We start from the raw sequence: 24,173 nt of genomic DNA on the forward strand, positions 1-24,173 counted from the left end.
AACATGCATACCATTACCAAACCTAACAATTAAACATGAACTCTAATGACTTCCTCCTTCCTCAAACTATGGTTATTATCCCCTATGTTCTACACATTCTCCAAACAATTTATATCCCTTTGGCTTCTACTATATAAATGATCCTAATTCATTTTACAAAGCCAAAAAGTGATATATGTCCCCAGTTGTGAGCTGCAGTATCATTGCACTATGCATTGATCTGTCCCATTGTAGAAAGACAATTATGTGAAGAGAAAACAATGCAAAAAAAATTAATATTACATTGTTTTCTCTGTTAAACTAGAAGTTAAAAGGAATAGAAAGATATGAAGAATCTCCCATCTCCTATAAAAATCTAGCTACTCCTTAAGACTGAGGCCCCATTTAGGTATTAGAAATATGTGTGCATATTGAATGTGAGAGGAAGGAAAGCATGTTAGCTTTGTTTCTGTTTTTCACCATTTTCTTTGTGCATAGGGATGGACAATAAAATGATTTTGCTTGGATTTATATATGAAAATATTCGCTATGCCCCTGCTATCAACAGGATGGAATACTGTTATGCATACATTTCCAAGGCTTGCAATGTATTTTGGCGAGAGTAAATGTCACATAACAAGATCCCAAAGGTAAAGGGGGATTCCTCCCTCCATTTCAGAAAGTCACCTTCCACATTTGGGATGCCACATTTGGCATCCGAAATGTGGAAGGTGACTTTCTGAAGTGGAGGGAGGAATCCCCCTTTATCTTTGGAAGTTTGCTACATGCTTTCAAATACATCTTTTGGGCTTGAGAGAATAGCCAAATGACACATTTGTAGGTATAAGATATAATAAGGAGAGAACACCAGTCATCCTTACATTTCAATATTTGGGAGAAGAATTACGGTATGGAACAAATGATCCTTCATGAGACAAAGACCTGGTGGTACAAATAGCAGTAGCTTCCACACAGAAGTGTAACAGTACTTGAGGCTGCAATACGACTAAATGTTCCATTGGCATGCAATAAATAACCTGCCTGCTCACTGTATGAGACATCACTGGCAAAATTAGTTCAGCCGAAGTTATCACCAATGCCCTTGAGGTTTTGTGTTCCTGATGCCTAATGAAGAGGCACTGCTGACTGTCAGGAAGCAGGGTGGGAGGCATTCATCTTTGTGGCAGAAGCAATTAAATCGACTAGTTTCTCTGAGCATGATGCCCAGGGAAGGAGTTAAAGCTCCTGCCTTTGTTTTCCTTGAAAGCTTGGTGACACATAAGGATAAGCATCTATGATGTGTCGAATGTGCTCTAATAGCCCTGCATATCTCCTTGAAAGGGTGGAGCAAAAAGTGTACTATACATCTGTATAATGAAACAGTCTGGGATAACAGACTTTTCAGACAAATGTTGTTGTCAGGTGCTTAGCTGTTCAACTTTTGAATCAATGCCATCACAGTGGCCATCAATGCTGCCTTGAACAGATGCTTGTGTCCAGTGAGCTAATGTCTCTGAAAGAGTCAAAATAACAGTACCATTCTCCCTGGTTCTGCATAATAAATCCTCAGTGAGTTACTGACTTGGGGTTCAACCACCACAAGGATTGTTTCCATCATATTAATTACCCTAAATGTTATGATTTTTTTCTAAAAGCCATCTCACTGAATTCTACCACTGAGCCAGAAAGCCATCTAGCAGGTAAAAGCTATCTCCTTGCACAATGTTATGGAAAGTAATAATGCTGACAAAACCTGGGGTTACACCAGTGGAGTGATAAAGAGGATTGTGGGTTTTGGCAGCTGAGTATGGTCAGTCTTTACTGAGCCATGAGAAGAGGTCTTCCCTTTTGTAAAAAAATAAAATAAAAGGTACTTCTGTAAATCTTGGGATCTCTTAAGCCTGTCACTACTTTGTCTCTTGTTTTGGATGGTTCTAGTCTGGCTGTATAATTATATGCAATCAGACAATATCAGAGAATTTTATTTAGTTCAATTTTGTTTTAATTAGAATTTACCTAAACCATGGAAATTATTTGTTTCCATATTTTTTCTCAAATAATTTTTCTAAAGGAAAAAAAATTAGGAGAAAGAAAAAATGACAGATTTGCCCATCCAGGAAGAAGGCCCTGAATATTTAGCTCTCAATACTATGAGTTTGAATTTTGGCTATCCAAATATTTTCTTTTGTGGAACTAGAGTTGCCACACTTTCTTCCAGATATCTTTAGGAGATACGAGGCAGGTAAGTCCATGTTCCTCTCCATCCTGGAAACTGTATTTCATCTGTGAGCCACCTTGAGTCTCTTTCTGGGAGAAAGGCAGCATAGAAATTAAATAAAGAATTAAATAAATACCTTGAATAGCTTGAATAGATCAGCATAGATTGATGGGGGGGGAATGGCTTGTTTTGATGTGGATCATTATAACTGCCCTGACTCAGTGCTAGAGGCCCCCTCCCCACCATCTTTCCCTTCTCCTTTTGTGTCATGTCTTTTTAGATTGTAAGCCCAAGGGCAGGGAACCGTCCAATTAAAAAGATTGTATGTACAGCGCTGTGTAAATTTACAGCGCTTTATAAATAAAGCTTAATAATAATAATAATAATAATAATAGGGAATCCTAGGAACTGTGTGGCACCAGAGCTCTCTGACAGAGAAGTCTAAATGTCTCACAAAACTGCAGTTCCCAGAATTCCCTAATATTGAGCCATGGCAGTTAAAGCAGTCTCAAACCAAATTATTTCTGCAGTGTGTTTTGGATCTAAGTCTCAAAGGTGCTACAGGATACATTTATATCTTAACAATGTTAAAGCAGAGGTGGACAATGCAGTAGCCTCCTTCTGTTTGGACCTACAACTCCTGTAATTCCTTACAACTGGCTGTTGTGGCTGGGGTTTCAGGGAATTGTAGTCCAAAAGATCTAGAGAACACCAAGTTTCCTATTTCTGGGTTAAAGGCATATGATTTTCCAACAGCAGGAGCATATTTGTTTCAAGAAATAAGATCTCCAGCATGAAATGAGAGAAAAATCATCCTGCTTTGCTGGACATATTGAAACACTCCAAGCAGTATTTTAGCTTAAAAACTAACAGACCATCACATCTGACATGGTAATTACTCATTAAACTCTTTGTGCCAAGAATGGCCAATCTTTCTGTTTCTCACATTCTGAGCTCAGAAGAAATGAAAACACTTTGTGTCTGGAAAACCTCTCCAAAATAATCCAACACATCATATCCATATTCCAACAAGCCAGATTGCAGAGTTTTGCATATCCTGCAATTAGCCATCATTTTTCAACCATATGTTTTTTTCAGCCACACAACCTTCTGCTCTGATTCTGAACCTAGCATATCACATTGCTAAATAGACTGAATATGTTCTAGGCAAAGTTAGGCTTTTAACGTCTTCTTGAAACAAAATGAGCACACAAACAAATATTTATGTTTGGCCAGAAGAAACCCCAATGAGTCCAGCATTAAACATCAAAAAGACCCTTAAATAGAAGGGCTGGAGCGTAGCTTTGGCGCAACTTTCAGACTTAGGATGCATGCATCATTTAAACAGCATATTTCCAAAGTGACCAGAAGCAGCTTTATTTGGGCCTGTCTGTATGGGGCCTAAGTGGCCTTGATAGGGTCCCAATACTCTAAAGGTACCAGATCCTGTCTGATCTTGGAAGCTAAGCAAGGTAAGCCCTGGATAGTAGTTGGATGGCAGATCTCCAATGAATACCAAATGTTTGTAGGCTCTATTTCAGAGGAAGGAACTGGCAAAACCACCTCTGAGCAATTTCTTGCCTAAGAAAAAAACCCTGTGAAATTCATGAGGCCATCATAAAGTCAACAGGCAACTTGAAGGTGCATAAACACAGAGAGAGACTAGCCCTGTATGAAGTAAGCTTGGAAAAGTTATATTTTAGACCACAGGGCTTCTGGTGGTTGTAATTCAAAGGAAGGGTTTTTTCCCCTAAGCTCTGTACATGGAGAGAGGGTTGCTGCTACCATTCTAGCTGCTATTTCAAAAGACGGCAACAGCAGCACAGTTTTCTACAGTTAGATGCATAGCAGCGGCTCAAATGGAATCATTTTTCATTGTTGTGTTTGGATAGTTTTTTGTGGGTTTTTCGGGCTATGTGGGCATGTTCTAAGAGAGTTTCTTTCTGACGTTTCACCAACATCTGTGGCTGGCATCTTCAGAGAATGCTGGCCCCAGATGCTGGCAAAAGGTCAGAAAGAAACTCTGCTAGAACATGGCCACATAGCCCGAAAAACCCACAAAAAACTATGGATGCCGGCTATGAAAGCCTTCGACTTTACATTGTGTTTGGATAGTTAATGCTGTATGAAAGAAAGGGAAGGTGGGTATCACCAGACATCACAAACTGGGCACAGAACTTGGGAAAGTTACTTTTTCGACTACCAGTCCCAGAATTCACCAGTCTAAGAGCTGTAGCCCCCAAAGCTAATTGTTTCCAAGGGTGCATCTGCACTGTAGAAATAATGCTATTTGACACCACTTTAAGTACAGTAGCTCAGTCCTATGGAATCCTGGGATTTCTAGTCTCACAATGTTTTTAGCTGCCTCAGCCAATGAGAGCGATGCCTCACAAAACTACAAATCCCAGGATTCTGTAGAATGAGGCCATAGCAGTTAATGTTGTACTAAACGACATTATTTCTACAGTGTAGGTGCACCTCAAACTCTGGTTTGGCATCATTGGGCCTTACATATGGTCAGACATGCCTTCTTCATACATTCCATCAAGCACACCAAACTAGATAATTTCCACAAGTTCCACAGATTGGTGGTGTATTTATCACTAAATAAGAAGAAATGCAGAATGACAAAAGAAGATATTAATTTCTATAAATTTGCATTAGCTGATTTATATTTAGAAATAATTTCTATCACTTAAAGAGAAATAATATATGGTATATCTCATTGTATGCTCCCTCGGGGGGGGGGGGGGGGGATTGTAACCAGGTAACTTGCTTCTGCAATGACAGTTCAAATGGCAGTTCAAGTGCTAACAACTGTTGATGGGGAACTTCAAGAATACACACAAACAAACTCAGCAACGACCTTGCAGACGACTTCTTCCTCTTCTTCTTTTTTCCTGAGATGAGTGTTTCAGGAATACTAGTTGATTCTTTCCAGTGAAATTGAAATTTCAAAGCTAGATGCAGTATCTTAGGAGAAAGCTGTTGCTAGGGCAAGGAAATGAAAAGATGTAGCTCCAGTGGGAGAAACATAATTTGACATATAAGACTGTGCGTACAAGAGCCAGAGCGATAGAGAGATTAAGGGTAGGTGGAAGGAATAGTCACTAAACCCCACCTGACAATTGTTCTAGAGAATTCTTAGAAATATTTTTTTTAAATGTGTATTTGTGTACTTGTGTGCATGTATGGGGGGGGGACTCTATTCATTCATCCTAATGAAAAAAAGCATTTTGATGGATCTCAGAATGCTTAGAATGCCCTGTTTTTAAAGCAACTGATGATCTAACAGCAAGCTACAGATGTTAGAAACCAGCCTGTTCCTTTTTATTTTTAAATTATGAAACCCAGTGATTGTAATAAATGCCAAACTGAAATAGGCAAGCATTGTGGTCTTTTTGAGCAGGAAAGTGATTCCACTCAGTAAATTCAGATTAGGGCAGGAATGTAACCACAGCACAGCATTTCTTTAGTACAGGTGGAATATCGGACTGGGGTTTGTACAGCAACCAAAAGAATGGGGAGAAGGAGGGTGCTCATAGCTCCGTGGCAAAGCATAGGCTTAGTATGCAGATGTTTCCAGTACCATTTGTAGAAATATGTGTGCTGCCCAGTCTATACCATTCTTATCTAACAAAATACAAGTGGGGCTCACTTCTGAATACACATGGATAACGTAACCTGAAACATAATGGAATTGGATCCAGACTAATTGTGGGTCTGCACAGGCCAGAATACTCCAGGAGCAGCCCAGAGTAGTCTGGCCCCAAAGCTGCTCTGGTGTCCCTGCATTATCTTGGGCACTCCATTGCAATGCCGGGCAGCTGTTTGCATACGTGCCCTGCTGTGCTGTGCTGTCCACTGCCACTGATGCAAATCTCTCAATCTGAGGTCAGAACAAGGCATCCAGCATCCATCACATGGCTGACCATGGCTGTGCTGGTGGCTGCAGCGCCAGGCAGCACAGTGGGATTCATTGTAAACAGCTGCCCAGCATTGCAACAGCATTGCAATCTGGATCTTCTGGGAGGGTCTGGAAAAAAAGGTGATCTTTTAAAGACCACTGTAAGGGTGGTATACCTTGTGATCAGTGCTGAACTGCTCATATGTCCTCTGGAAAGTTTGCACCAGAAGCAGAGATTGGGCCCTGCATCGTTTGGACTGACTGCCATTGGAATGGGGGGAGGGTGTTTCATTTGGCCCATGTAAACAGGGCCCTTATTACGAGCCCTGGTGGCGCAGTGGTTAAATGCCTGTATGGCATCCACTCACAAACTATAAGGTGGTGAGTTCAATACCAGCCAGGGCTCAGGCTCAACTCAGGCTTGGCTCAGGCTTGACTCAGGCTTGACTCAGGCTTGCATCCTTCCGAGGTCACTAAAATGAGTACCCAGTCTGTTGGAGGCAATCAGCTTACAGTTCTAAACCACTTAGAGGCTGCTTAGGTAGTATGAAGCAGTATATAAATGAAGCAGTATATAAATGAAGCTGTTATGTTTTCATCACACTGAAACTTATTTGCTGGATTTGAGTTTCCAGCAGAATCACTAAAAAGCATTCACTGTGTAATGACATAGGGCAAATTGCTTGGCTTGAGTAGTGAATGGAGAAGAGTTGTAGATTGGGGCAACCAGTCCCCTGGCATCTGGTTCATAACTGCACTGTTGCCACCAGGCTATTCACATCACCTTCTCACTCTGCTTGAAGCACCACCAGGATGCTAGGCACGTTTCATCCATAGCTATCACAGTATGACAAGTGTCCTTTGCTCCCCCACCTCTTCCAGGCTGTCACAACAATGGTCCTTCTCCTCCATCTTATCACCACTGCTCAAATGCCCATTCCACAACCTGTCTCTATGCCCAGATGCCCACTGCCTGTCAGCCAGCCAGTCAGCCACATATCTTCTATAAATAAAGAAATAAATAAAATTTGAAATGTTTTTGAATCAATGAATGCTTTGATATGCAAACAAAATTATACTGGATAAATTGTATAGAAAAGCTAAGATGCAGTCCTGTATCTACTTCTGTAGGGCTAAGCCCTAGTTAGTGTGATGAGGCTTACTTCTGAGGAGGCATGTTTAGGGTTACAAGCAGTTACACACCAGCATATTTCATTAGTTGGGAACAAGAAGGGTTCCTATGTAAATATGAAGAAATCCAAAATAATCTAAATGACTACGTAAAATGTAAATTTCAATCCAACAGAATGTCCATATTAATCTCTGCCAACATATTTCTCTTTTATTCCTTCAGATGTGGAATTCTTATGTTATGCAACAGCTAACTCTCACTTGCATTTTCAGAATAATTTACATGTATTGGAAACATGTAACAAAGAAACAAGAAGGGACAGAAGACCCTTTGGAAGCTGCCCACAGATCTCACATACAGATACAAGACTGTCTTTAACTGTAATTATAAAAACCACATCCTTAATGGTATGCATAACAAGAAAATATTCAGTCTTTATTATTTTGATAATTGCAAAAAAATGTAGTTCAAATTCCCCTGTCTTGAGGGCTTGCAGAGGGATTTTTTGTTTTCCCTCTTCTTTTGAACAGCAGATGCTCAGAGTTTACTACTACTTACTTTTGCCTGATTTCACAAGTGGTGAAAAGAGGATGGTCTTTTGTGTTGGCCTATATTGTAGGACACTTTTAACCCATATTGGATGAAAAGTGGAATATAAAATAAATAAATGAACTAAGTAAATAAGTTTCCAGGAGACCAGCATGATGTAGAGGTTTTGGTTTTGGACTATGACTCTGGAGACCAGACTTCAATTTCCAGCTTGGTCATGAAAGCCACTAGGCAACCTTGGGCAAGTCACACACTCTCAGCCTCCAAGGAAGGCAATGGCCAATGTCCTCTGAACACATCTTGCCAAGAAAACCTCATGACCGGTTTGCTTTAGGGTCGCCATAAGCTAGAAATCGTTTGAAGACACACAACAACAACAACAACAACATTTCTTCCCCCTGCTGTTATCTAGTGCTCCAGACAGCCAAGTCGAAGGAGCTCTGCAAAATTATACCTTCCCTAGTGCGTTCCAACACTCACTTGTTGTTTCAGCAGTAGCAGGACGAAAAAGAGGAGGAAGGGAGAAAAAGAGGTCTTTCACCTGTTTCTGCCACTAGACCAACAGCAGGATAAAAGCAGTGCACAGGACATAAGGAAGGGATGTTGAAACTTGCAGATGGATGGTTTTGTTGTTGTTGTTATCCACCCACAAGTTGATCTCGAACCATGGCGACCCTGTAGATGAGACATCTCCAAGGCTCCCTATGCTCCACTGCTCAGGTCCTGCAAATTCATACCCATGACCTCCCTAATAGAGTCCATCCATCTAGCATGTGACTTCCCTTTCTTTCTGCTTCCCTCCACCTTCCCTAGCATTATTGTTTTTTCCAGTGAGTCGTCCTTCCTCTTGATGTGGCCAAAGTACAACAGACTTAGTCTAGTCATCTTGGCTTCCAGAGAGATTTCTGCTCTAGGACCCATTTGTTTGACTTCTTCGCTGTCCATGGTAAACTCAGCAGTCTTCTCCAGGACCACATCTCAGATGAATTAATTATCTTCCTATCCGCTTACTTAACTGTCCAGCTCTTACATCCATCCATGGTATGAGGGAATATAATGGCTTGTATGATTCTAATTTTCGTGCTCAGTTGTATGTCTTTACATTTTAGGATATTTTCTAGTTCTCTCATAACTGCCCTCCCCATTCTTAGTTTTCCTATGATTTCTTGACTGCAGTCCCCATTCTGTTGGCATATGTTGGTTAGCACTGGTGTTGATTCTGTTAGTGGATGGTAGGCAAGACCAAGTTCTTCTCTTGTTCATGCCATTAAACTGTCCTGATATGGCAGGGATGGTCCCGATTAAGCCTCTATCATCACACTTTTTCAGCAACATCAGGATGTGGTCAATATGGGAAAAGTTATTAATGAGGAAGAACTCACAATCCAGAAGAGGCTGCAGCAATTTACTTTCACCTGAGCCTATAAGGAAGGGCACTTTCCTTTCCCCTCCTCCCTATAGCACGTAATATTTTTCAGTCAGATTGTAGCATGCATTCTATATTTATCTACCTAATTTTAAGTTTCTGCATCCATGCTGCATTTTAAATGTTTTAATCAGATATCTACAGTTAAGATCATTCAAACAATTAAGTCTGCTTCAAAGGTAACAGATTTAGGAAGACTGGACCATTCCTATCATTTTGGCCATACAGAGAAAACACAGTACTGATTTGTGAAATTATGTGATGTATATTATTTTTTGTGCCAGTGTTTCCTGCTTGCAAAAAGCTGCCACAACTTCATTACTCAGAAGTGTATAACAAGCCATGCTGCATTTTGTGCTATGCTAAACCAAAGCATCAAAGGTAGGTATGTGAGCATTTTTTATTTGTAATATTCTTTGGCTGCTATACAAAACCCCAGGACTCATTTATTCTCTATATACCAAAGAGGTTCTGCACACACAGAAATGGGTTGATACTGATTGATGCACTGCCTTGATATCACACAACATGATAAAGTGTGCATTAGAAATACAGCAGCAGCTGCAGCTGTAACTTCAATTCTGGATAAAAAAGACTGGAACCTCTTTGAGATGGAAGCTGAACACAGAAAGCATCCCAGTGTTTGTTCTCCTTTATTAAAGAAAGAACTAAAATTATTGCTTTGATTATGATGATCAATAGATTTTAGACTCAGCTCAAAAAGTCACACTGTTCCTAAGTAAGGATGGAAAATAATTCCAGTAATTTTGACATTCTAACTGAAATTATCATTTCTGAATATTCCAAGATTTGAATCATAGAATCATAGAGTTGGAAGAGACCACAAGGGCCATGCAGTCCAACGCCCTGCCATGCAGGAAATCTCAGTCAAAGCATCCCCGACAGATGGCCATCCAGCCACTGTTTGAAGACCTCCAGGGAAGGAGACTCCACTACATTCCAAGTGTGTTCCACTGTCAAACAGCCCTTACTGTCAGGAGGTGCCTCCTAATGTTGAGGTGGAATCTCTTTTCCTGTATCTTGAACCCATTGTTCCAGGTGCTATTCTCTGGAGCAGCAGAAAAAAAGCTTATTCCTTCCTTAAAATGACATCCCTTCAAATATTTAAACAGAGCTATTATATCACCCCTTAACCTTCTCTTCTCCAGGTTAAACACCTGCAGCTCCCTAAATTGTTCCTCATACTGCGTGGCTGAGGGACCCTGAGATTTGGGATCCTGAGATATGACATTCAGGACAAAATACACTTTACCTCAAATAGTGACACATTTGAGAGGACAGCAAAAGGAGGGAGTGCAACTGTGACCCCCAACCTCATTTTACAACCATCCCCAAGTCCCATAACTCAATGGGTTTTTTTTAATATGGGAGGTAGTTTCCCCCCAAATGTTCCAAAACTGCCATATAATGAAGTGTAACACACACACACACACACACACACACACACACACACACACACAGGAAAATTGCCTGAAACTCAAACCGGAGGTAATGTCATGGCTGTTTTCATTTTGACATGGTACCAGGGACAGTGAACAATGCTCTCCAGTGCCATTGCTTACCCCTGGGGTAGCAGGAATTTTAAAATGTGTAGAATTAAAACAAACAAACAGCTTCATTTATATACTGCTTCATATTGAACTAACAGTGTCTAAGCAGTTGCCAACTGTAAGCTAATTAAAATAAAATTAGCATTTAATAAATGGAAAAACATACAGAAATTTGCTTTAGTCAATGGGGAATATACAGTCAGTCCTCTGTATCCACAGAGTCTTCATCCATGGATTCAACCATCCACTGCTTGAAAATATATATATATATATATATATATATATATATATATATATATATATATATAGAAATCCTTGGATTTGACGTTGGTTTTACCGTTTTATATATGGGGAACCCTTTTATTAAACCTTTTTTTTAAAGGGACTTAGCCCTCCCAAAGTTTTGGTATCGGTGGGGGGGGGGGGGGGGGTCCTGCAACCTGCAACCAAAACAGATACCAAGGGCACACTGTACATACAAAATGAGCATATTAGGGAAAATGCATAAATGTAGAGAATTGCATTACAGTTATTGCAAAATGTGGCAGCCAGACTGTTGTCTAGTGTTTGCTTTAGAAACCACATGTCACTGGTTATATTATCAAGTCCACAGGTTTTCAGTTGCTTCTGAGCAAAACTGAAGGTGAATTGGCTTGGCCAGAATATAGAAAGACTGCATGTCTCAGGATCCCACTTGGATTTTGAGATCCTCATCAGAAGCACTGTTGCATGTCTCTGAAAAAGCTACATTGTTGTATACAGAATGACAGACTTTTGGAATTTTAAACTGGATTTGAAAGAAAGTTGGCTTTTGAATCTTTTTTGCCGAAACAACAACACTATTTTGATCCATTTTTAAAGAATGTTTTTATTTGTTGTGCAGTCTCTTGGGAGACCTGATGGGGCTGAGAAAGAGAAATACTTCCAATACACTAACAAACAGATTTCCATTTTTTCCCCTGAAAGACTGAAAAAAAGTCTCACAGCCTGACACAAATGAAAGATGGGACAGATAGGGAGGTTGAATTCAGAGAAACAAAATGAATTGTAGGCTGACACACACACCCCATTTCTAGGCGGCTATACACTAAGCATCTGTGGTAAAAGAAATGGGTAGCAACTATGCCAGAATAGAGTCTATGGGAAAACTCAGGGTGTTATAAACCCAGTTCCTATAAAGTGAAATGTAGATGGAAAGATAAACAAAAGTGATGATGTCATCTATCACATTTCCATTACCTCATGTTACAAGAGAAATAAAGAAGTCATCCTAAGACTGGCGGATCTAATACTGGCTTGCAGCTATCAAATGCATCCATAACTTAACTGGATGATAAGACATGCCTTAAAATAAACTGGTTCCCTACATTATAACAATGTATATCAACACTCTTTAAAAATTACTATGGCTGGAAACCTGTTGGTGTCTTATCCATATGCTATTATTGTTTTTGCATGACTTAAGGTTATTTCTGACTAATGGAGGCAAACCTATAATGGGGTTTTCTTGGCAAGATTTGTTCAGAGGAGGCTTGTCATGTTTTCCCCAGGACCTGAGAGCATGTGACTTGCCCATGGTCACCCAGTGGGTTTCATGGCCAAGCCTGGAATCGAACCTTGATCTCTAGAATTCTAGTTTGACACTCAAACTACTATGCCATGCTGGCTCCCCTTTTATGAAAATGGTTTCTCATTTTTGTCCCATGTGAAAAGTCCACATTTTATTGAAGTGGCTTGGATACAGATATTGGCACTGGGTGGCGATTAGACAGTGATTTAGCATGCGATAATCCCCACTTCCATTCCGTATCCTGGCTTCAGCCCGGGAGGCTGGAGCCAGTTTTAAAGTCCATGTGATAAGCTCCATTGCTTTCTTCACTATTTCAAAGTAGCCTGATCAAGAATAAAATTCCCACATAGGTAGTTCTATAATCACGTGCCAAAATGGATAAGAGCAGGAAAAACTGAATAAGAAAATCTGGATACTTTAACAATTAGCCATGGATTCCAGTATCGGTCAACTTACATTTGTCCATTTTGTGTTGAAAAATATTTCCAGCCAGGAAAGTCATGCCTTTTCAACCAGGCCAAAACTGCTATAACTACTTTACACACAAATCAAGCAACAGCCAGACAGTGTGAGAGGCAGGATTTAAATGCCACAGAAGTCTGATTCCTTCTTCCCATCTAAAAACAGAGATTATTATTCAGGAGGCAGAATGCTAGCTTTTTTTTATTATTTAGCTATAGTTCAGGAAGTCTCTGAACTAGTACATAACTTTAGCAAGACCTTCTGGCTACACTCTCAGCAGGAATTCAATAGTATTTCTATATCTACATAATATAATGGGCCATGGTTGATCCTGACATTGGCCAAATTGAGTATTTGCCCATGTGGTAATGCTATGGTGCTGGTTACCAGCAAAGAACTGCTCCAGGGCTGTCCCTAACATTAGGCAGCATAAAACAGCTGCCTTAAACAACAGATTATGGTTGTCATGTAAAGGTAGAAAATAGTTAGCTGAGAGAGGGAAACCTGTGGGATTTTCTGCCTCATGTGCCAGAATAACTTCTCTGGCCTGGAACAATCATTTGCCATAGCTCCAAAAAGTTCTCCTTGTTGATGAATACATCCCAGAATGTGGTCATGTTGGTTAGAGGAGTCTCAGTGTTATAGTCCAACTGAGTGATTTTGGCAAGCTTTGAATATGGACCATCCATGCTGCCGATACTGTTCTTCCTACTGCTTTATATTATAAAAAGGGAGCAAAAGTAGGGACATCTGGTTTCATAATAGCAATAGCTGCTCAGCTGGAATTGGTTTTGATTATTTGTTCACATAGTATGGGAGAAAGGGGGTCTGGCATCAGCATGTTAGACCACAGAGAATTCAGATTACACCTCCTAGCATGCAGCTAACCATGCTTCATCTACATCAATTAACATTTAGCCATGGTTGACATTGTTGGACTCTTGAAACTATAATCCAAAGGTACCTTTCCCAAACTCTAACTTTGGCTGTTTTGGCTGAGATAGCAGTGTCTTGGACTGAACCTGACTGCTTCCCTAGTTTTGCTACTGTTTCAAACTGGGAGTGTAAAGAAGGTTTTTAGTTGCTTAGAAACTGTGGGGCACATTATCAAGTTTCTTCTGCATCAGATAAAATGAGATAGGAAACTATGTAAAATTATTGTTTACTGTCCAGGCTTAAGACAGCTCTTGAATGGTTACAGATGCACAGAAATGATTCTCTTCTTCTCCTGTTCAATTAGGGATTTTCTTCCCTTTTGAGGTCTTTTTAGTCCTTGCTCTTCACCATCAATAGTGCAAAGGTATCTGCCAACAACAGTGTGAAGTCATTTGTAAAACTGCTTGGTATAAAACTAACCTGTATAACAAAACTACAGTCAGACAAAAGCAATCCCCAAAAGCCTATGAACAAGACCTCCAGCTGTTCTGGCTAGTAACTTGCTCCTTAAGCTCTTCAACCCTTCAGTTTTGCCTGTCTCAGTCATGGAGCATGGATCTCAAACAAAAACCTATCAGTGAGATATCTGTGACTACTGGTACCACTTTTTATATCTTTACGCAGGAGGGAGACACAGGTAGACATCATTTTCTCTCTGGCATTTCCGTATCTCCACAACAGATGGCCAAGAGATGGCTCTGCAGCTTCAGTTTAACAGATGTCAGGTGACACTGAATGCTAATTCTGATCCTGGGCTACTTCAGTGTGAAAGAATCCCTCTAGATTAGAAAAAAGTCTCTGAAACTCCAGGTTTTGCTCCTGTGCAAAGCAACTTTATTTTTGAGATCTACATTATGTTTTCTTCATCCTGAAGTATTTCCTGGGACCTTGACATTGCCAAGGACTTTTGATTCCTACTTTCCAAGTCAGTTTAAATTAACCCAATATTTTCCAAAATGAAATACATCTCTGCTTGTCTCATCCTGGAACTAGCACAGATGGCTATTGCCAAAAAAATGCAGTTATTGGTTCTAGGACAGAGATTCAACAGAGATCAAGTGAGAGAAAGAGGAAAGTTGGTACCTAAACAAAATGATCCCAGTGTTTAACCATTGTAATATTGGAAATACACTTTAGTACTTCAACAATAACTCTTGAATTATGAAGAAGGCTCACTGGAAATAGGTAGGAATCAGTTTCTGAAATGTCACGTGAGTCTAGATGGGACACATGGCCAGTGTGAGGGGGAGGAAGAAGAACAAAACAGAGGGGACTGAGGGAAATCTGGGGTATTTCAAGAAAAGAGCTTGTACGCAAACTTGGGAATGTACAAGTGTGGCGGTTCTCTGTGTCCCCCTCCCTCTCTTGACTGAGCAGAATAAGACCCCTTGAGACCACCTTTTGTCTAATGAACTTGCTGCCACCACCATATGATCAACTCCTCTCACTTTAGCAATACATTGAGATGTTGTGGGGGAATTTCACTGGTAGTTCCCTTGCCAACTATAGGGAAGAACTGGGCAACGTTAAGGCACATGAAAAGGAGTGCAAAAGAGACAGTGTACTTTTTAAAGAAAAAAGAAGAAGTTGCAGAAGGAAGTTGCAAGTTACAGAGTAATCATTTCAACCAGACCAAAAAAAGAACACAGTATTGTAACACCACTGACTGGTACATTTTCTTAACTTTACTCACAGCTCATATGGGATTTGTTGTCCTTGATGTTTCTAGATAGCTGAGAGTCTGGACTCCACTGTCCAGCTCCAGCAGCCTCCCAATTCTAGCGCTCCTGGTTAGAAACTCCTCATGGTCTGCTTAGCTTGAACCAGAGATAAAGGCAGACACCCCTAAGCCTCTTGTTGCTTCCAGGCTTTTTGTTTAAAAACATTTCCCTCAAACCATCTCAAAGATTTGCACTTCTCCCCAACTGCCTATCTCATTGGCCATTTATGTCCCATTAATTTACTCCCATTATCACAGCAAATAAAATCAAAACAAAAAGAACTGGAAACTCTCAATACTTTCAGAAACTTTCTCCCCCTTCTGGATAAACCCAAAATTTCCTCATCCAGATACAGACAGAGGTGTTCTTATACTTTCTAGCCCTGCTTATCTATTTAGCAGCTTGACTGCTCTGCTGATTCTCAGATTGTCTCATTGCCTGCCTGCAAAATGCAGAACTTGGAACAAGATGGCCAGTGGAGAGTGCTGCCAGATATAACTCTCCATATTTATTCCAACAGTTCCACCAGCAGTGGCCAACAGGGATGTAATTCTTTACTCAATTAGTTCTCAAAGGTGGCAGCAAATAATTTTAGCACTCTTTAGTTTTCAAAGACTACTCACAATTTGGGATTCATTCTATGCAAAATTCGTATGTAGTTTTCTGCACAGAAATATTACCTTCTGTTCAGAAAATTCTGTTTCCTGCACAGAGATGCTGTTTTCTGCATTAAAAAACCCACATAATTTTTTGTGCAGATTAAGTCTCAAACTGCAACAATTTTCATCAGACCAAAATTCTTCTTGTCAGGGTTTTCTGATACTTGACAAACATGTTTTGGCCTTTTTTGGAGTACAGTCAACTATTCTTTCCACCCCAATGCCCAAGAGTTAGGACTGAAAAGTTCAGGTGACATTGGATGCTAATAGGGTTTGGCCTAGAAACTCTAGTTTAAGACATTTCTGATCTAACCTGCTTTTATTTAAAAAGTTTCTCACTCAGGTTCAGATGGAATTATGTACTCAGATTTTCCAACTCTGAATATTCATTTTTCAGGGTGACTGCTCACCTGTTTCCCAGTCTGACTAATTCACTTACCCCCAAGAATGCTGTTTACTTCTGGCACCATCAATTTAATCTTGCCTGATCTCCTCACAACATAACATCCATACAGCTAAATCATGGTGCTGCTAACACTTGCTCGCTACATTTGTTAAAGTCTAATGTTAACACATCAAAACCTTCAAATGTTTCATTTCCTTTAGTGCAAAGACCCCCTCCCCAGACTTAAAACAACCTGTGACATAACATGAAAAATACTAGAAAACACCAAAAATAATACTCCATGATTTTCTTTTGAAAACCAAAGATAAATACTTTTTCCCCTTCTTCTTAAATTGAGTCATTAATCATCTCCAGCATGTGTTAAGGCTGAATAAAATTGGCTATTAGTCAGTCAATAGAATGTCACAACAGATTTGCAGTAAATAAAATAACCTACCTGGAATAACTTCAAAGAGAAACTTCCCTGGACTTTCATCATTGCAAGGGTGCTCTATCACTCTATTTCCAGGCAAGAATATGGTACCCTTAAATAAATAAAAAAAGGTACAATTTTAGATAACAGCAATGAAAAGATTAATTTCCAGGATTAAAGCTATATAGCAGATGCAAAACCTGCTCAATATTATACTGGTCCTGGCCAGAAAAAGACAACCCTAGAAGTCTTATAATAAACCTTCTGGGTGTGGCTCAAGTGATAGCTTTGAAGAGTCTAGAGATGGAAAGAATATTTTAAATTTTATTTAAAAAGTGGTTCCAAAACATGTTTTTTGAGTCTTCGGAAACCCGATGAGAAGAATCCTGTTTTTGCACGGGATAATTTTTCTGTACATGAAACAGCATTTTCTGCATGGAAAATTATAGTTCAATTCAGAAATATTAACCTCTGTGAAGAAAATATTTATAGTTGAGAATTTGTTCTATGTAAAATGCACACACAGTTGATTTGCATAAAAAGCAGTATTTTCTCTACATGAATTAATATTTCTGCACTGAAATATTATTTTCCATGGAGAAAATGCTGTTTGCTGCACAAAACAACCATGTGCAAATTTTGTACACAATAAGTCCCAAACTGTGAATAGTCTTCCAAAATTGTTTGGGTTTCAAAGACTTTCTTGCAGCAGAAATTATTCACTGCTACCTTCAAGAAGAAACTTAGTGAAGAACTACATCCATATTGGTGACTCTCCAGGAAGAAGGAGCTTCACAGGTAGAGAACAGCTATTTATCTTTGTGACTGAAATACAGTAGGCACAGGCAACAACAGCAATGGTTTTCAGTGGAGCAGTGAAGCCAGTCTGAATAGGTTTGCCAGGTTAGAAGCATCCCAGTCCTTGAGATTTCAGAACTCAAATCATTAGGATGGTCCTTGGTAATGGTTTAGAATGAGAGGAGGGATTGGTGATCCTCTTGAGTCACAGAGGTAAATAGCTGATTTCAAAGCAGTCTACAGCAGAGCCAGCAAAATACAGAAATATACACATTGCTCCCTCCCCCACCCCCCAAGATTCTTTCCTCTTGCACTGAGGACTGGAGAACAGGACCAGAGATCTGGTAACACAGATGGGCGAAATGAAGTGGCTTTTGGCTGCTTGGGAGGCATGCTGATTAAATGATGCACGGCTCCAAAGCAGCTGGAAGCCATGCTGAAGCTATGCTCCAGTCCTTAAGATCAGAAAAGGAGACCGGATAGTCTGACTCCTGGTGGCACCAGTTGGCCCCTGTGTCCACAGCCCACCTTGGGAGCAAGCCATGCAGGCAGCATGGTTCTGATCCATTTCTAGGCAGAGTGGACTTGGGCTTCTCTTTCTTGCCCGTCTGTTCCAGCCCTAAGATTCCAATCCAGGCCTTAAGATCTGGTTACCCTACATTAAAATCTTGGATATTTTAGTTTAGATTATGAACCACAGTAGATTCACCACTCCATTGACATGGGAGCTACTACCTGCCACTGAAAGCTAGTAGGCATTCATGGCTATACTCCAGTCAGGAGCAGGCATAATAATAATAATAATAATAATAATAATAATAATAATAATAACAATTTTATTTTTAGCCCGCCTTTCCTGGGATCAAGGCGGGTTACAACAGCGAGAAGCACAATACAATCAATAAACAATAAAATTAAAAATACAAGAATTACAAAATATAAGAACTATTAAATACAGGTAAGAATTATCCAACTAGCACAGATTTACAAAAACAATGAGGAGAGAGAAGGGGGTTACATTGGAATGTTAGGGGTAGGCCCGCTGGAACAGAAAAGTTTTAAGTCCCTTTTTAAACTGGTCCAGGGAGGTGGCTGAGTGGAGCTCGTCCGGAAGCGAGTTCCAGAAATTGGGGGCCGAGGTAGAGAAGGCCCTCTGAGTGGTGGTAGAATATCTTACCTCTGGGACTCGTAACAATTGCTTCCCAACAGATCTGAGTGTGCGGGGCAGAATGTATGGGGAGAGGCAGTCCTCCAAGTACCCTGGGCCCAAGCCATATAGGGCTTTATATAGGCACGAAGCACTGTTATGCACTTGCTGTTGTCCATTGCTTTAACATTGATGTTCAAAGACCCTAAATATATACTGAAACCATGTTCATTTAAACCATGAATGGGCAACTATACCATTGAGATGACTGGGGACCGCTACTGGCTTGGTCACATGAGAATTGTTGTCCAACAACATATGAATGGCCAAAGGTCTATTCCTGAACTAAACCCTGTGCAAAAGGTGACAACACTGATGTCTTTGCTTGACAGGAAAAATAGAAAATATATGGAAGTATATATGGGATGGCCCACTGTATAATACAATACAAACATGGTTCGAACCCATTTAGAACCATGGTTTTGTATGCTAGCTCATGTCCAATTTTTAACCATGTTTCTAGGAATCAGAGCAATCATATAACATAACTCTTTTTAAGGAAAACAAAGAATGGTTAAAGATTATGGTTGGATAGGATTTTTAGCTACTACAGTGAAACATAATGAGAGAGATTTTAAAGCTATGAGTGGGGCTGATGTTAGAATTTGGTATGTTAACACACACTACAGCTTTGAGGTAGTTATATTTCTCTGTAAATACATCTGAAATTGAAGCTGATGATCCATCTTGTGGCAGCAGATCAATGTGAGACTTCTGTTTTCTCTGCCACCTGCAGCCCTGGGGCACAGACTACAGAAACTCATTTTGGCATCATTAATAGCCTCATTGTCCCATTGAACACTGAGCAACCTGGCAGCCCCCCAGCAGCCCTGGTTTGGAAAGATGCATTTAATACTCTGGATGAAATATTTATCTGTTCTGGTTGTCCTGACACCCAGTTACTTAAATCTAGTTCCTTTTGCCTCAATTTTACAGAATGTACACACACATGCACACACAGCACAATCAGCATCCCTTATTTTGTTCCATTTCAGTCTGAGAGGTAAATTTACATATGTCCAAATCCATGGAAGCAGTAAGTGCAATTATTTGAACAGGGCAAGCATTATTCTCTCCCTTATTAAAATAAAAATGGATCATCCGGGTGTGGTGGAGCTTTAGTCCATTTTTGGCCAATCCCTGCAGAGTGTAGTCAGGGGAGAGAGAGAATCGCCACACATACCCACATTTCAGAATTATTAATGGAGGGCCTGCCAATGTGATATCACAAGGATACACCCCAATGACATCACAAAGGACTGTCCCTAGTCTCACTGTTTGGTCCTGAGATTTCAGGGAATGTGGTGTTGATAACCTGCTAATCCTTGCTAAAGTGCCTTTATCTCATACATTCCTGTTTATTTGTTGTGATTGAAGGAAATGTTTCAAATCTATTCCAAATGTTACCAGGCTTCAGGTCACCTATCAACTTATGGCAACCCCATGAATTTTTTAGGGTTTTCTTGGGTAAGGTATACTCAAAGGTGCCTTTGTCTTTGCTTTCCTCTCAATATAGCCTACAGCACCTAGTATTCTTTGGTGGTCTTCCATCCAAGTACTAACCAGGACTGGTGCTGCTTAGGTTCCAAGATCAGACAGGATCTGAAGACTTCAGGGTGTTTATGTCTTAGGCAGAAGAAACACTCTACCAACACTCACTTTTTACCCAAATAAGATATATTCTTTTTATTCAAAATAGTCTTTATCCAAAATAGTCTTTTTTATCCAAAGATATATTCTTTTTATCCATGTTTTATCCAAATAAGAGCCCATTTTCACCACCCACTGGGGTGAAGACTGACAATAAACTTGCTTTTCTGATATGTAAGAAGTCAGACTGTCTGGTTTCAGTTGTACCCTTCTGAGCTCTTTGGTGAATAGGCTAGATATTCAACTGGAAGCCTGTTTGACGCACATCTGCACCTTTCCTGCATACTTGTTGAGGTGACAGAGGAAGAGACTAAGGTTTCCCTTTGCCTGAAAGCTTCCAGTAGTAGTTATTCAACTTTCCAATAGGTTTGACATAGGCCCTGCACTGGTAAACTTAAAAAAAACCCAACACAACTCTTTTATAAAATAGACTTCTGACCAGTTCTAAGTATGTAATGTGTGTGTGTTTCAGCAATTTTGGCAGGCTGTACAGCACCAGAAGGGTCCAGAGATGGAAAATTGGCCCTCCCATATTCACTAGAGTTGCCCACCCCAATAGACAGATAGTTGAGAGATCAATCTTTATTTAAAATGAAACAATCCATGATGAAATGTCTGGTCCCATCCTTCCATGATAACTTTATCATCTTTTGAAATCAGAAACAGCCCTCATTTTATTTGAAGCAATAGTATTTCCCTTTGCACATTTAAGACAAGGTATGATGCATAGTTTCTTCAAAATGGCTACTTGGCCACTAGAAGTCTAGTGGAAGCTAAAGAAGTGGGTTATTATTGTATGACAGGAATCTTTGCAGGATGCCTGGGTAATACTTGCACTGAACCAGCCCAGCCTGTGGATGTAGGTTGCATTCCTTTTTATACATTCCTTTTAATAGTATGTCACCTCTATCTCTTTCTTTCTGATAAATAATATTAGTGGGTATGAAAAATGGAGCACTTGGTCAAGTTTGCACAACACTGTGAACACTAGGGATGTAAATCCTTGACTATTTTATCCTTGCATACAAGGAGAAATAATTAAAGTAACTCCCTGCTAGCAGAAGGAAGAAACGGATATTTCTCTGCAGTATTATCCCTCAAATACTCTAAAGCAGTAGCTACCAACCTGTGCTTCAAGGAGCTTTTGTGTGCACTTCCTGGATGCTCTGTGGCCACTCCAGGAAAATGAAAGAAATAGAAATTATCCATCCCATCTCCCCACCCCCCATTTACACTACTCCTAAACACCATTAACTTGTAAGACATAGGATAGGGTTCTTAGGGTTTCCGCCATAGAAACTGATTCTAAAAAGGGTTCAGTGATTCAAAAAGTTTGGGAACCACTGTTCTAAAATGTAACTGAAATTATTTTGCACAGAAAAACATGTGTTTCCTTGCACAAAATCCTCTTTCCAGGATAAAAATAGGTTTCCTGCACCAGAAATAGTTTCTGTGAACAAGAACAATTCAGTAAAATTCCACAGCACTGAGCCATGTCAGTTAAAGCAATGTCAAACTGCATTAATTCTTCATTGTAGATGTTCTTCAATGTAGATGAAGTCATTGTCTCCTCCATGAATCCTAAAAACTTAAAAGAAGTGCTGAATAGGCAGAATGAAGTAGGGATATAAATAGTCACTTATTTCCAATTGACGAAGTTCAAAATTTCTTGCCTCACTGGGAAGAGATTAAGAGAAGTTTTCTTCTTCCCCCCCCCTCAATGATTTTGCACATTTCTGGATTTTGAGGCCTGGTACAGATTAGAAGAAAAAGGCAGCCAGAAGCTGTCCCTTTTTCCTCTGGATCACTGCCGTGGCAACCACACGACTCTAACAATGATCAGCTGCAAAAAGGAGCCTTGAAATGGAGCTCCTTCCCACAATGCCACCAAGACGCCATTTGCACCTTGGAGCGTTGCGGTGACATGTTTTGTACATCACGCCATTTGGACACATTGCACAAGACACGTCATGGACGTGCATGCCATATGGATGGTGCTGCGTCAAGATGGTGCTGCCCATACATATTAGAGTTTGGGAGCATGCGGTTCCCTAAAATCGCCACTGCCATGCCACAAAGTGCCCATTTGTACCGGGCCTGAAAGAACATTTCATTTTTGTGCAAAAAAAAAAAAATTGTTTTGTGCAGAAACTGGTACATTTTCTGCAAGAATGTTTTTTGTACAAATGATTTTTCCCCAAGAAAATCCCCAATCCCAAGAAGAGACCTTTCTTTACTCATTAAGGATGAAAAGAATTCCATTTTTTTTACACCCCTAGGATGGGGAGAAATCACACCACTGTTCAAAAATTGTTTCCATCTCTAATGAGACCCTTTCTCTCTTCCCCCCGCCCTGCTCTAAGAAGCATACAGTACCCTGATGAGATTAGACAGCCAGCCTGATAAACCCATTATATGTATTAGAGCCTACACTTAAGTGTCACCTATTACAGCTACATTACTGCTATTACTCATCATTAATTAATTAACAGGCATCTGAATTTTAAAATGTCTTACGTGCATTGTTTTGACTTCTGCTTTCTACCATCAGTCACAAATTAATCAGCACTGGATCTTCCATTCCCTTTGTTCAATTGAATCACAGTCGCTCGTGGCAACCAGAAAACACAGAAAGTATGTCCTTCCAGCATTAGCCTACCCTCACATCTACAAAAGCCTATACTTGATTTTTCTGCACCCTGACAGCTTCTATTTCCACTGTATGTTATGCACTACAAAAAAATATAATTAAAAATATTGAACTGCTGCTGCTGCTGAAATAGGATATAATTTTCCATGCAAGTTGTAAAACAACTCACGTAAAAGGAAATGAGGAAGAAGAATACTGGAGTGTAAACAATAATCTGCTTTTCTGGGACTAGAGTGGAGAGTCTTAGTGCATTTGAATGGTAAGAAATGATTCAGGGTCATAGATTAACAAGATAGGGCATCACTTGAGGCCTCTAGTTTGATACAAAGGGAGGCGGTATAGATGGACGGCATCCAGCTGCCCTTTTACTGGCCAGATCGGTGCCACAGTACCGATCCGGCCTCTGGAGAGTGCAAAAAGGAAACTCAAAAAGGGGCTCTTTTTTGCTCCCTCTAAAGGGCGTCATAACCATGGTGGCATGGCTTTGTGATACCTTTTTGGCATTGCATCATCTAGATGCAGCGTCAGGGTTATGCCATGATGCTGCACGCCATCTAGAAGGGTGCACGGCATCATGATGCAATGGGGCAGAGTCATGGCATCCAGCGTGTGGACGCTGCGCCATGGCTCCATCTACAGGCCAGCACAAAGTGCCGGTCTGTATCCTTAGGGGACTAAATGAAAAAGAAGTCTGGACACTTTCATCTTTAAGAATTCTGAAGAAGATTACCTTTCAGCAGAGGTGTGACAAGAAGATAATCTTTAAAGAGATATTACCATACCCTCCAACTGTACCTATTTGTGAGGGAGAGTCTCAGGGTGCACCTACAGTGTAGAAATAATGTAGTGTGATACTGCTTTAAGAGCAGTAATAATAATAATAATAATAATAATAATAATAATAATAATAATAATAATAA

At 40.1% G+C, this 24,173-nt stretch overlaps 1 protein-coding gene across 1 annotated transcript in view; it reads right to left on the bottom strand.

Annotated features, from left to right (window-relative positions):
- The window catches only part of ARHGAP24 (Rho GTPase activating protein 24), a 387,405-nt gene that overhangs the window by 234,064 nt on the left and 129,168 nt on the right, over window positions 1-24,173 (bottom strand). Inside the window, exon 3 of the mRNA XM_042468375.1 lies at window positions 16,973-17,060. Coding sequence (XP_042324309.1) covers window positions 16,973-17,060 — 88 coding nt within the window. The remainder of the gene's footprint in view (window positions 1-16,972; window positions 17,061-24,173) is intronic.

Source organism: Sceloporus undulatus, chromosome 5, assembly GCF_019175285.1.
Source record: "Sceloporus undulatus isolate JIND9_A2432 ecotype Alabama chromosome 5, SceUnd_v1.1, whole genome shotgun sequence".
Classification (NCBI taxonomy): Eukaryota; Metazoa; Chordata; class Lepidosauria; order Squamata; family Phrynosomatidae; genus Sceloporus; species Sceloporus undulatus.